This window comes from Salmo salar, chromosome ssa11 (assembly GCF_905237065.1).
Source record: "Salmo salar chromosome ssa11, Ssal_v3.1, whole genome shotgun sequence".
NCBI lineage: Eukaryota > Metazoa > Chordata > Actinopteri > Salmoniformes > Salmonidae > Salmo > Salmo salar.
The window spans coordinates 93,949,983-93,964,123 of NC_059452.1; the positions used below are offsets into that span (position 1 = coordinate 93,949,983).

General features: G+C 43.2%; 2 protein-coding genes across 8 annotated transcripts in view; both read right to left on the reverse strand.

The window, feature by feature from the left end:
• Positions 1-663: 663 nt before the first annotated feature.
• On the reverse strand, positions 664-1,476 carry LOC100195970 (fragile X messenger ribonucleoprotein 1). The gene is given in 1 exon segment (NM_001140999.2): positions 664-1,476. A coding segment is annotated over 1 exon segment (561 nt). The 5' UTR covers positions 1,387-1,476; the 3' UTR covers positions 664-825.
• A 1,538-nt stretch (positions 1,477-3,014) lies between these two features.
• Positions 3,015-14,141, reverse strand: part of LOC106563646 (cell surface glycoprotein 1) — a 34,927-nt gene continuing 23,800 nt past the window's right edge. For all 7 annotated transcript variants that reach the window (XM_014129405.2, XM_014129402.2, XM_014129406.2 and 4 more), the window contains exon 8: positions 3,015-3,729. In XM_014129405.2, the coding sequence (XP_013984880.2) occupies positions 3,503-3,729 (227 nt within the window). In that variant the 3' untranslated portion in view covers positions 3,015-3,502. The remainder of the gene's footprint in view (positions 3,730-14,141) is intronic.

A 14,141-nucleotide genomic window follows, 5' to 3' on the forward strand; every position in this document is an offset into this window, starting at 1 on the left:
TCCTCCTCTCTGTCCGTGTCCCTCTCCTCCTCTCTGTCCGTGTCCCTCTCCTCCTCTCTGTCCGTGTCCCTCTCCTCCTCTCTGTCCGTGTCCCTCTCCTCCTCTCTGTCCGTGTCCCTCTCCTCCACTCTGTCCGTGTCCCTCTCCTCCTCTCTGTCCGTGTCCCTCTCCTCCTCACCGGTCCTAAAGCTACTCTCCTCCTCTCTGTCCTAAAGCTACTCTCCTCCTCTCTGTCCTAAAGCTACTCTCCTCCTCTCTGTCCTAAAGCTACTCTCCTCCTCTCTGTCCTAAAGCTACTCTCCTCCTCTCTGTCCTAAAGCTACTCTTTTCCTCTCTGGCGGGCACTGCGTCTCCTCAGAGGTATAATGCTTTGCTTTGACTGGCAAGCAGGGGGCAGCCAAGAGAGGTTAAATGAGGCAAGTGATGTTTTATATTAACTACCAAAATAGGGAGCTGTGAGGGAAAGCCTATAGGGAGTTTCTCCTCTTTTCTGGCTCTGAATTTCACCTTTGGAATCTAAAAGGAACAAAAGTTTGCTGGGTGGATATTTCTGTGCCACAAAAAAATGGTGGTTATAAAGTGGATGAAGAGAGAGGATTATATAGTACACACACACACACACACACCACTTTTTCTCTGAGAAAACTCACATCACTAGCGCCTGGATGAGTCAAATGATTTTATTGTTCCGCTGTGATTGCGCCACACAGGCCTGAGATCACACACAAAGTGCAGCACACATTCCATGTAGGACAACACTCATCACACAAGACAACACAGATCATCCCCATAAACACAGTAAAAAACAACAAAGAGTGCAACCAATCAGAAAACTGAGAGAATAATAACAAAGGTAAGACAGAACTGAGGAGTATTATTTAGCATGGACCGTGTGGCTTGCCAGAACTGAGGAGTATTATTTAGCATGGACCGTGTGGCTTGCCAGAACTGAGGAGTATTATTTAGCATGGACCGTGTGGCTTGCCAGAACTGAGGAGTATTATTTGGCATGGACCGTGTGGCTTGCCAGAGCTGAGGAGTATTATTTAGCATGGCCCGTGTGGCTTGCCAGAACTGAGAAGTATTATTTGGCATGGACCATGTTGCCTGCCAGAACTGAGGAGTATTATTTAGCATGGCCCGTGTGGCTTGCCAGAACTGAGGAGTATTATTTGGCATGGCCTGTGTGGCTTGCCAGAACTGAGGAGTATTATTTAGCATGGCCCATGTGGCTTGCCAGAGCTGAGGAGTAATATTTGGCATGGACCGTGTGGCTTGCCAGTGTTTGGTCCACTGGGACACAGAGAGGTGGCATTTGACACTGTCATTGTCCCATCTCAGGTAGGTAAGTCGCACACCGTGCTGCTTTGGCAAGGTTAAAGTCATGGGAGAAGTGACAGTAAACAAGCGGAGGGGGCTGTTCCCAGGGATCTAGGAGGAACCACCTCACTGATCCTGTTCGACCGGTCTGTTCATACTGTAATCCATCCATCTCCTTGGTCATGACATTATGTATGAACTATTTGTCCCTGTCAACATTAGCACAGTTTCTCTCTATGTAGTAGCCAACACCTCTTAATGACGAAATAAATATTACTGCATGTACTATGTCATTCAAGTTTACATTTGTCATACTTTTTGGGGATCACAAGTACAGGTTATGACCTTGATAGCATTGTACAGGCTTTGTGAATGTATTGTATGATAAGTGTATCAATGAAGTAGGATTTGTACATGATAATATTTCAGAAACAATATCAACAGGTGAATACATGGTCTGATATGGTCAATGATACGGTTGTTCCATGAAATTAGGGATATTTTAAGAAGGAATTGTGCACAAATAATTAACTTTAAAAGCCGGTTATATTAAATGAAGTGCCTTTTAATATAGACCACATGGAAAATTCAAGAATCCAATATGAATAAAAACTTGCTAAATTGCCAAAATTCTGCATTTTGACATGTCTCTCTGTGCACCCTCTAGCCACTGTGCTTCTACACCTACATTGCTTGCTTTGATTGATTGATTGTAACTTCTAGACTTTAACCCACTTAACCCCAAGATGTATCCACATTTACACCATCATTGTAAAGCCCTAGTTATTTTGTTGCTTTGATAAAGTCATTTCTAAAGATTATTATTTATTTCATGTGATTAGTTATTCCTTTTAAAGGTAAAAAAAACCTGTCCATTTTAAGGTCAAGTCTGTTACATGAACTGAACTCTCGTTTTAATACACTAAAACTAATCATTTTAAAATATGTTATTTTTAAAGAAACATTGAACATCTAATAGTCATTGTCCATTTTCTGGTGTTTTGTGGTGGAGAACTGAGCAGAACACGTCAACCCTGTTACCTATAGACAGACAGGCTAGAAATGTTTTAGAGGCCCGGTGCAGTCAAAAATGTGATTTTATAACGTTTACACACTTTGAGGTTGAAATAATACTGTGAAAAAGATGATAATGCCGTTTTAGAGTAAGAACTGTTTGAAGAAGAAAGAAAAAAAATGAAATTTCTGCCTGTTTTGGTGGAATGGCGTTCTGGCCTGCCTGGTGACATCACCAGGCCATAAATGAGTAAATAGACCAATAAGAAAGAGAGTTCCAAACCTCTCTGCCAATAACAGCTAGTTTTACATTTTCCCCAGCCTACTCAGACCACTCTCAGACAGTCCTAGCAAAATTCTTGCTTAAGAAATTGTTCTTTGCTAAGAAGCTATTTTTGTTTTCTTGTTGACCATTTTAATTGAAAACTGTTACATTAAGGTACTTCACTGTTACCCAGAAATGATTTGATATTGAGATAAAAACAGCTGCATTGGATGTTAACAAAAAAATATAATTGTGAAGCTTGCATTCAATTGTCCCTCCCTGTTGCACACAAAAAGCTTCCATTCCCTCTGTCACAAGGGGAGTTATGGCTGATTTAAGGTGAATTTGTCAATCCTGTTACTTTATTTAGCACTTAATAGGCCTTACTATAGTCATATTCTTTTACCTCTTGAGATGGGAAAACACATTTTTTATTAAGATGAACATTGTCCGAATGTTAAAATGAGGTGAAATAAAATTCTAAAATATAGTTACACTACTCAAAAAGGCATCTAATTGGTGGAACCAGCCAATACCTTTGTGAATATAAAAGGGCAAAAGCAGGATACAAAGGAAGATGCTGTTTACAATCAACGCTATTGGTTCTTCTTTCCCACAGAGAGAATTTACAGTACTGTACAATTTAAAATAAAACATGGTAAACATTTTTTAAAAGTAAACAAAAGTAAACATTTTAAAATCTCTATACCATTGCATTGCTTTTGGAGTAATAGCAATTGAGTCAAAGGTTTGGTTGTGTTCCTGAGAGACTCATGTGGCCTGCATGCCTGTCCCCAGTGGCTGAGGCCCCAGGCTGGATGTCCAGCAGCGTCCAGTGGGGCCTGGGTGGGGATGGAATGGGGGACAGGGGGTGGGCCTGGTGGTCTGGTCCTGTCCTGTGGATTACCTGAGTGAGGGGCTGGCAACGAGACGCAGGTGGCTGGGTTTGGTGGGGATGGAGGGCTTGTTGCCGTGGGGGAGAGGGGTCTGTGTGGAGGGAGTGGGGCATGTCACACTGAAGGTCTTCATGAGCTGAGCTACCCGGCCACGCCCTGTACAGGTGTCCCCTCCCCCATCAGGCACCACATCCTCAGACATGGTCCTGCGAGAGGCTGCCATCACACGGATATCTGGGAGAGGGAGACAGAGACAGAAAGAGAGAGGAAGAAAAAATATAAAAAGAAAGAAAGAGGGATTGACAGAAAGAAAGAGAGAAAGAAAGTGAGAAAGAAAGAGACAGACAGACAGACGGGGGAGACAGAGAAAGAAAGAGAAAGAGAGAGAAAAAGAGAGAGAGAGATGAACGGTTAGAGGTGTCTTGCATCAACTAATAGAGCTGAAGCGGACTATGGTTACTACGTCTTGGTGTGTTGGTTACTACGTCTTGGTTACTACGTCTTGGTGTGTTGGTTACTACGTCTTGGTTACTACGTCTTGGTGTGTTGGTTACTACGTCTTGGTTACTAAGTCTTGGTGTGTTGGTTACTACGTCTTGGTGTGTTGGTTACTACGTCTTGGTTACTAAGTCTTGGTGTGTTGGTTACTACGTCTTGGTGTGTTGGTTACTACGTCTTGGTGTGTTGGTTACTACGTCTTGGTGTGTTGGTTACTACGTCTTGGTGTGTTGGTTACTACGTCTTGGTGTGTTGTTTACTACATTTTGGTGTGTTGGTTACTACGTCTTGGTGTGTTGGTTACTACGTCTTGGTGTGTTGGTTACTACGTTTTGGTGTGTTGGTTACTACGTCTTGGTGTGTTGGTTACTACGTCTTGGTGTGTTGGTTACTACGTCTTGGTGTGTTGGTTACTACGTCTTGGTGTGTTGGTTACTACGTCTTGGTGTGTTGGTTACTACGTCTTGGTGTGTTGGTTACTACGTCTTGGTGTGTTGGTTACTACGTCTTGGTGTGTTGGTTACTATGTCCTGTTACTACGTCTTGGTGTGTTGTTTACTACATTTTGGTGTGTTGGTTACTACGTCTTGGTGTGTTAGTTACTACGTCTTGGTGTGTTGGTTACTACGTCTTGGTGTGTTGGTTACTACGTCTTGGTGTGTTGGTTACTACGTCTTGGTTACTAAGTCTTGGTGTGTTGGTTACTACGTCTTGGTTTACTACGTCTTGGTGTGTTGGTTACTACGTCTTGGTGTGTTGGTTACTACGTCTTGGTGTGTTGGTTACTACGTCTTGGTGTGTTGGTTACTACATCTTGGTGTGTTGGTTACTACGTCTTGGTGTGTTGGTTACTACGTCTTGGTGTGTTGGTTACTACGTCTTGGTGTGTTGGTTACTAAGTCTTGGTGTGTTGGTTACTACGTCTTGGTGTGTTGGTTACTACGTCTTGGTGTGTTGGTTACTACGTCTTGGTGTGTTGGTTACTACATCTTGGTGTGTTGGTTACTACGTCTTGGTGTGTTGGTTACTACGTCTTGGTGTGTTGGTTACTATGTGTTGGTCAGTTGCAAAGCCTCCCTGTAACTGGGAAAGCTAATGATAGAGGTCTGGTTATTCATGGAATATTGTTCCTGATTCCATCTCCTCACTATTTATTCATGGAATATTGTCCCTGATTCCATCTCCTCACCAATTATTAATGGAATATTGTCCCCGATTCCATCTCCTCACCAATTATTCATGGAATATTGTCCCCGATTCCATCTCCTCACCAATTATTCATGGAATATTGTCCCTGATTCCGTCTCCTCACCTATTATTCACAGAATATTGTCCCTGATTCCATCTGCTCACCTATTATTCACGGAATATTCTCCCTGATTCCATCTCCTCACCTGTTATTCACAGAATATTCTCCCTGATTCCATCTCCTCACCTATTATTCATGGGATATTCTCTGATTCCATCTCCACCTATTTCTGTGCTTTCCCGTTCTCCTGTTCTCTCTACCCCTTCTCCCTCTTTTCCTGCTCTCCCTTTCTCTCCAACTCGTTCTTCCTGGGCTGTGGTCTGCCAGACTGGAGGCCATCCTCAGAGGAAGTGGAGCAGGGACGCAGCTGGGTGTAGTGTGTGTGTTTGTGAGAGAGAGAGGCCACAGTGTTTGTGAGGGGGTGTAATTGAGGGATGGCGGGATGGGAGCGGAGGAGCAGAGGAGAGGAGGGCTACAGGGACAACGATGGAGAGCAGACAGACACCACAAGGCTTGAGGAGCAGAGTATTTTTAGCGCCGTCCCCGGGGAACACAGATGTGAGCACACACACACTCACGCATATACACACACACAAGTTCATTTTACAACACATATAGATTGGTCAGACACATGGTCGCTCACACCACATTTTCTCTAACACACGCATAACCACACACACACACACACACACACACACACACACAAAGACAGACTCAGTCACGCATGCGCCCATCTCTGACTAACCCCACCCCATAAAAGTCAGAGACACACCTAGAAGTTCTGTATGCAGCCCAGGACAGGCAGTCAGTTCTATGGCCAAAGAAGATTTGAAGTGAACACTTGATAGCGGTGAGGCATGAAAGAGAGAGGCCTAAACTAGCTTTAAAAGGTTTTCCTTTTCGTTTGTTGTTTTTTCTCCTTTCCTTCTCTTGCCCTCTCTCGCTCCCCCCCTCCCTCAGCCTTCCTCTGCCGCCCTCCCTTCCTCTCCGTCTCTCCCTCAGCTCCCTGACCCGCGGTTCCTGTGTTAATGTCCTCTCGCCGCGCTGCGTGGGCCTGCTTCTGATTGTCTCGCTGTGTTGTGTGGTCGCCACGGAAACCCTGGATAGGCTCCAGCAATTGAGGCGGACACACAAACACGCTCGCATACACACACACACAGGCACAGAGTAACACAGATATTCATGGTCAGAGGCTTTTTCGCGCTTGGGATTTTGGTATTGGTTCTGCGTGGAATGCTTAATGCAAGGAGTACATGTACAGTATATGCGTGTGTGTGTGTGTGTGTGTGTGTGTGTGTGTGTGTGTGTGTGTGTGTGTGTGTGTACGCGCGCTTGCATGTGTTTGAGAGTGCCAGTGTTCAATGTGTTGACTTTTTTTTTTTTTCATTTATATTTATATCCCTCTGCGTATATATCCATGTGAGGAAGGTTAAACTGATACCTCTCTGGAGGTAGAAATTAGACACCAGACCAACCTGTCTTAACAAACCAAAAACTGCCCAAACCCAGGCCGAATATTCTGCCTGAAATCCAAAGCCAAACATCAAGCTGATGAACTCTCAGCTCTGTCAACGCAAACGGAGCGGAAAAAAGCAGTCCGCTCCGCGGGTTAACTGACTGTGCAGCCATTTGTAGAAAACCTTGGCAACACCTGATCACAGTTGCATGACTTTCCTTCTGCTCTCAAGCCACTGGTCAACACAACGGTGACTGTGTCTGTCTCACTGTGTCTTCAGACAGACCACTGAGACAGGTCGCTGCCACTCTTCACACCCCAGCCCAGCCAATACAAAGAGTAGGAGGAGAAGGGGTGCTGCATTGTCACCCATCAGCACCAAAATATAAGCAGGCCTATCTCTTTAAATACCTCCTCCTTTCTGTCAGGGAGGGAAGGGGCAGAAGTGGGGCACAGGGTAGAATTCCGGAGCGGCTCGTCTGTGCAATGAGCCAGGCCGCGGGAAGGGGGGGGGGTCAGGGTTAGGAGGAGGGGGGATGGTGGGGGGGAAGGAGGGGGGTGTACGGCATGGCGCTGTGTGGAGGCTGGGGGCCCCATAACTTATTAGCTCCGGCCGAACGTCACCCAGGGCCAGTCGCCCAGGGCCAGAGTCGGGAAGTAGCACTGGAATGTGTGTCCTTCCCTCTGAAGGTGAAGAGAGAAGAGAGGAGAGGAAAGCCGAGGGAGAAGAGCACACAAACACACACTCCACGAGCCAGCAGCTGCAGGAGACTGATACACTCGCATGCATGCGTATAAACAATATTCACTACCCCAACCCCCCACCATTGACGGGCATGACTCTAGGTCAATATACACACACATATCTTATACATCAACACATATTAAACCCAAATAAAACCTGTGGAAACACAGAGTAAAATCCCATACATAAAATATGGGCACCTACATGTACAACATTTTACAATTTAGTAATTTAGCAGACGCTCTTATCAAGACTGACTTACAATTAGTGCATTCATCTTAAGATAGCTAGGTGGGACAACCACATATCACAGTCCTAGTAAGTACAACCCCAAATAAATAGAGTATGTACACACAGACATAGCAGTCTCTCTCTGTTTGCCCAGCTCTCATTTGAGAACAGTTGAATATATGCTTTTTTGGTTACAACAGCATTCTGCAGCGATACACCATCCCATCTGGTTTGCGCTTAGTCGGACTATCATTTGTTTTTCAACAGAACAATGACCCAACACAACTCTAGGCTGTTTAAGGACTATTTTACCAAGAAGGAAAGTGATGGAGTGCTGCATCAGATGACCTGGCCTCCACAATCACTTGACCTCAAGCCAATTGAGATGGTTTGGGATGAGTTGGAACACAGAGTGAAGGCAAAGCAGCCAAGAGGTGCTCAGCATATGTGGGAACTCCTTCAAGACTGTTGAAAAAGTATTCCATGTGACTACCTCATGAAGCTGGTTTGAGAGAATGCCAAGAGTGTACAAAGCTGTTAAGGCAAAGGGTGGCTACTTTGAAGAATCTCAAATATAAAATATATTTTTATTTGTTTAAACCTTTTTTGGTTACTATTTGATTCCATGTGTTATTTCATAGTTTTGATGTCTTCACTATTATTGTACAATGTAGAAAATAGTAAAAATTAAGAAAAACCCTTGAATGAGTAGGTACATCCAAACTTTTGACTGGTACTGTATATCACCTGAATGTAAACATGCATGTGTATTTATTCATTTTCTTTACAACAACAACCTCAAACAAATATTCCAATCACATGAACATAATTATGCTGTGTCTTTTCAAGTGCTCAAAGTGGTCACATGGCCATAGCCACTGGAAGAAGGGGTGCTATACCCCCTGAAAAATCTGAATCAAACATATTAATAAAGAATTTAATAAATAGTGCACTGGGCTTTTTACTAGTATTAGCGAACTAATATACAGTGCAATTGGAAAGTATTCAGACCCCATGTCTTTTTCCACATTTTATGTTAGACTTATTCTAAAATGTATTAAATACATTTCTTTCCTCATCGATCTACACACAATACCCCATAATGACAAAGTGAAAACAGGATTAGACATTTTTGCAAATATATTGAAAATAATTAACAAAGTATTTTAAAGTATTCAGACCCTTTGCTATGAGACTTGAAATTGAGCACAGGTGCATCTTGTTTCCATTGATCATCATTGAGATGTTTCTACAACTTGATTGGAGTCCACCTGTGGTAAATTCAAATGATTGGAAAGGCACACCTGTCTATATAAGGTCCCACAGTTGACAGTACATGTCAGAGCAAAAACCAAGCCATGAGGTCGAAGGAATTGTCCGTAGAGCTCCGAAGACATGATTGTGTAGAGTCACAGATCTGGGCAAGGGTACATTGAAGGGAAGCATTGAAGGTCCCCAAGAACACAGTAGCCTCCATCATTCTTAAATGGAAGAAGTGTGGAACCACCAAGACTCTTCCTAGAGCTGGCCACCTGACCAAACTGAGCATTCAGGGGAGAAGGGCCTTGGTCAGGGAGGTGACCAAGAACCCAGTGGTCACTCTGATAGAGCTCTAGAGTTCCTCTGTGGAGATGGGAGAACCTTCCAGAAGGACAATCATGTCTGCAGCACTCCACCAATGGCCAGACGAAAGCCACTCCTCAGTAAAGGCACATGACAGCCCGCTTGGAGTTGACGAAAGGCACCTAAAGGACTCTCAGACCATGAGTAACAAGATTCTCTGGTCTGATGAAACCAAGATTGAACTCTTTGGCCTGAATGCCAAGCGTCATGTCTGGAGGAAACCTGGCACCATCCCTATGGTGAAGCATGGCGGTGGCAGCATCATGCTGTGGGGATGTTTCTCAGGGGCAGGGACTGGGAGACTAGTCAGAATCGAGAGAAAGATGATTAGAGCAAAGTACAGAGAGATCCTTGATCTTCGAACAGGACAATGAACCTAAGCACACAGCCAACACAATGCAGGAGTGGCATCGGGACAAGTCTCTGAATGTCCTTGAGTGGCCCAGCCAGAGCCCGGACCGCTTAAGGATCCGCCCCTTTTTTTTCAATTTTCACCTAAAATGACATACCCAAATTGAAATGCCTGTAGCGAGGATATGCATTTTCTTGGTACCATTTGAAAGGAAACACTTTGAAGTTTGTGGAAATGTGAAAGGAATGTAGGAGAATATAACACAATAGATCTGGTAAAAGATAATACAAAGAAAACAAAACAACTGTTCTTTTGTATTTTTTTGTAACATCTTTGAAATGCAAGAGCAATGCCATATTGTATTATTCCAGCCTAGGTGCAGTTTTGATATGCAAAGTAGTGCATGTGCAAAGTTTTAGACTGTTCCAATTAACCATTGCATTTCTGTTCAAAATGTATCAAGACTGCCCAAATGTACCTAATTTGTTAATTAATAACTCTTCATGTTTAAAATTGTGCACTCTCCTCAAACAATAGCATGGTATTATTTCACAAAAATAGCTACTGTAAATTGGACAGTGCAGTGAGATTAACAAGAATTTAAGCTTTCTGCCCATATCAGATATGTCTATGTCCTGGGAAATGTTCTTGTTACTTACAACCGCATGCTAATCGCATTAGCCTTCGTTAGCTCAACCATCCCGTGGAAGGGACAACGATCCCGAAGATGTTTAACCAAATCTAACATCTCTGGAGAGACCTGAAAATAGCTGTGCAGCGACACTCCCCATCCAACCTGACAGAGCTTGAGAGGATCTGCAGAGAGGAATGTGAGAAACTCCCCAAATATTGCTGTGCCAAGCTTGTAGCGTCATACCCAAGAAGAAGTAATTGGGAGGCGTGTAACTATCACACAATCTATTATGGAAACCACTCATTAGGAATGGATTATGGTTGAGAAAAAGAAAGAAAGAGAGATTGTGAGAGGGAGAGAGAGACAATGAGAGGGAGAGACACAGTGAGAGGGAGAGAGAGAATGTTCCTGACTACAATTGTATCCTATGTGTTGCTCCTCTCCTCTGTTACTCTAGGTCAGTGAAAGAAAAGGAAGTGATGTGGAGAATCAGGGCTCAGCAGCAAAAGGCAGGGAGGAAAAGGAGTTAGAGATGATTGGAGGGATAGAGATGTGGAGTGGGGAGGGAGGAGTGGAGTGAAAGGAGACTGGAGGTAGAGAGAAAGAGGAGGGAGAATAGAGAGAGAGAGGATGAAGCAAAGCAAGAGGAGGAAGCAGAGGGAGAGGAGAAAGAGGGAGGGAAGAGGGAGAGCACACCCGACAGGGGAGCCTATGTTTACATGGCTTGTGTCTGTCCTAAGTCCCATCATTCACCCTTGTACCACACAGCCTGGGCCTAATGTGACAATGGCAGGGGTTTTGGGGTTGTTTCTTAAAATGGTAGGAACTTATACCTTTTCCAGAGCTTGTAATGGATTACACCAAGTAAAGGGGCGGGGTTGACCATCTTGACCAACTGAGGAGCTATTACAATGTTGGGACGCACAGGCAGAAAATGGTGGAAGTATGCCTTTTGGGGGATGCTCAACATTGTCATCATAAATGTGTACATTGTGTGGGGGACCCTGCAGATGCCCCTTCCCAAGAGTGTGGCAACAGAGGGTGTGGACCAAGTTTTAACACATTTGAAAGCAGGTGAAGTTTGAAGGGTGCAAGAGAGGGTGTGTGGTGTGCATCCGGAGTGGACGCAGGGAAAGGGTGGGAGATGTGTAGAAGCCTCCTTTGGGTGCTCAACATGTTCTGTGCCACTTTTCAAGATGGGGCCGTGCTTCCAGAAGTTCCATGACATGTTGTAGGCTAAATGCAAACAAAGTGACAGTGTGAAATAGGAATTTGTCTTACAAATCTTTTATCTCTGAACTGTTGTGTTTTGTATATTCTCGATCAGTCTCTATCTAATACTTGTTGCATTCCCTGAATTGTCAAAGTAGGCTACTATTTCTACATTTTGTGTCAGGCCTGATCTTTACTAAATCTTATTGAGGTAACCTACATTTTTAAATAGTCTGAATAGTTGTTTGCATTTTTTACAGAAGTAAGAATCGTTGTCCGTCAAATAGCTTACCTTGTGTGGGACTTGAAATACTTTCTGAATATTGTCCTCTGGTCACATTTTGGATAATTGTATTTATATGTAAATAATAATATATTATACTTTGAACATTTTAAATGAGTCATTTAGTGAAATTTACTACAATTTAAATACTTTTTGTTGAGTTTCAATAGTTTTTCTCAGTGTCTTCACACAACGGAAGACACAATGAGGGTTATTCCTGTTGACATGGATGTGGTGTCATATTAAAGAAGAGATTGTGCTCTTTAAAACTAAGTTAGCTCAAGAACAAATTACTATTGCAAGTTATTTTGGGTTTGAAATGTTTGAGAAAATTAGCTTTATATTTGAAAATTCTCAGTTATATGCAGCAGCATTCTACAATTATATTGGGTTCTAAAGGGATAAGAACAGTATCTGTCAGGATTCAATAGCTGGAATTGTAAGAGTTACCCTGTCCCTTTTCTCTGCGATTGTCATTCTAATGGATTCCAGAAAGAACAAAACCCTGTCCTCAAATATGTTATGGGCAAAGACAAGCCAACATCAAATATTTTTCTTGATCAAATAACATGGAAAACAACCACTTTATGTGCAGTATTAATTGACCATCCTTACAAACCACTTAGTGCCTTGAAAAAGTATTCACCCCCTTGGCATTTTTCCTATTTTGTTGCATTACAATCTGTAATTTAAATGGATTTTATTTGGATTTCATGTAATGGACATACACAAAATAGCAAAGGGGGTGAAGTGAAATGAAAAAATAACTTGTTCAAAAAAATTCTAAAAAATAATAAACGGAAAAGTGGTGCGTGCATATGTATTCACCCCCTTTGATATGATGCCCCTAAATAAGATCTGGTGCAACCAATTACCTTCAGAAGTCACATAATTAGTTAAATAAAGTCCACCTGTGTGCAATCTAAGTGTCACATGATCTCAGTATATATACACCTGTTCTTAAAGGCCCCGGAGTCTGCAACACCACTAAGCAAGTGGCACCACCAAGCAAGTGGCACCATGAAGACCAAGGAGCTCTCAAAACAGGTCAGGGACAAAGTTGTGGAGAAGTACAGATCAGGGTTGGGTTATAAAAAAAGATCTGAAACTTTGAACATCCCACGGAGCACCATTAAATCCATTATTAAAAAATGGAAAGAATATGGTACTACAACAAATCTGCAAAGAGAGGGCCGCACACCAAAACTCACGGACCAAGCAAGGAGGGCATTAATCAGAGGCAACAAAGAGACCAAAGATGACCCTGAAGGAGCTGAAAACCTCCACAGCAGAGATTGGAGTATCTGTCCATAGGACTACTTTAAGCCGTACACTCCACAGAGCTGGGCTTTACGGAAGAGTGTCCAGAAGAAAAGTATGGTGTTCACCAAAAGGCATGTGGGAGACTCCCCAAACATATGGAAGGAGGTACTCTGGTTAGATGAGACTAAAATGTAGCCATTTGGACATCAAGGAAAATGCTATGTCTGGTGCAAACCCAACACCGCTCATCACTCCGAGAACACCATCCCCACAGTGAAGCATGGTGGTGGCAGCATCATGCTATGGGGATGTTTTTCCTCGGCAGGGACTGGGAAACTGGTCAGAATTGAAGGAATGATGGATGGTGCTAAATACAGGGAAATCCTTGAGGGAAACCTGTTTCAGTCTTCCAGAGATGTGAGACTGGGACGGAGGTTCACCTTCCAGCAGGACAATGACCCTAAGCATACTGCTAAAGCAACACTTGAGTGGTTTAAGGGGAAACATTTAAATGTCTTGGAATGGCCTAGTCAAAGCCCAGACCTCAATCCAATTGAGAATATGTGGTATGACTTAATGATTGCTGTACACCAGCGGAACCCATCCAACTTGAAGGATCTAGAGCAGTTTTGCCTTGAAGAAATGGGCAAAAATCCCAGTGGCTAGATGTGCCAATCTTATAAAGACATACCCCAAGAGACTTGCAGCTGTAATTGCTGCAAAAGGTGGATCTACAAAGTATTGCCTTTGGGGGGGGTGAATAGTTTTGCACGATCAAGTTGTTTTCTTGTCTTATTTCTTGTTTGTTTCACAAGAAAAAATATTTTGCACCTTCAAAGTGGTAGGCATGTTGTGTATTCAAATGATACAAACCTCCCCCAAAAAAATAAATTTAAATTCCAGGTTGTAAGGAAACTAAATAGGAAAAATGCCAAGGTGGATGAATGCTTTCGCAAGCCACTGTAAATGTACATTGCTGTATTGTACATAGGCTGGTCATCTAGTTTTGTACCGTCACCATGAAGAAAAACAATGCACAACACAGTAACTGAGTACATCAAGAGGTCTGTGATGATGTAGCCCAGTTGGTAGAGCATGGT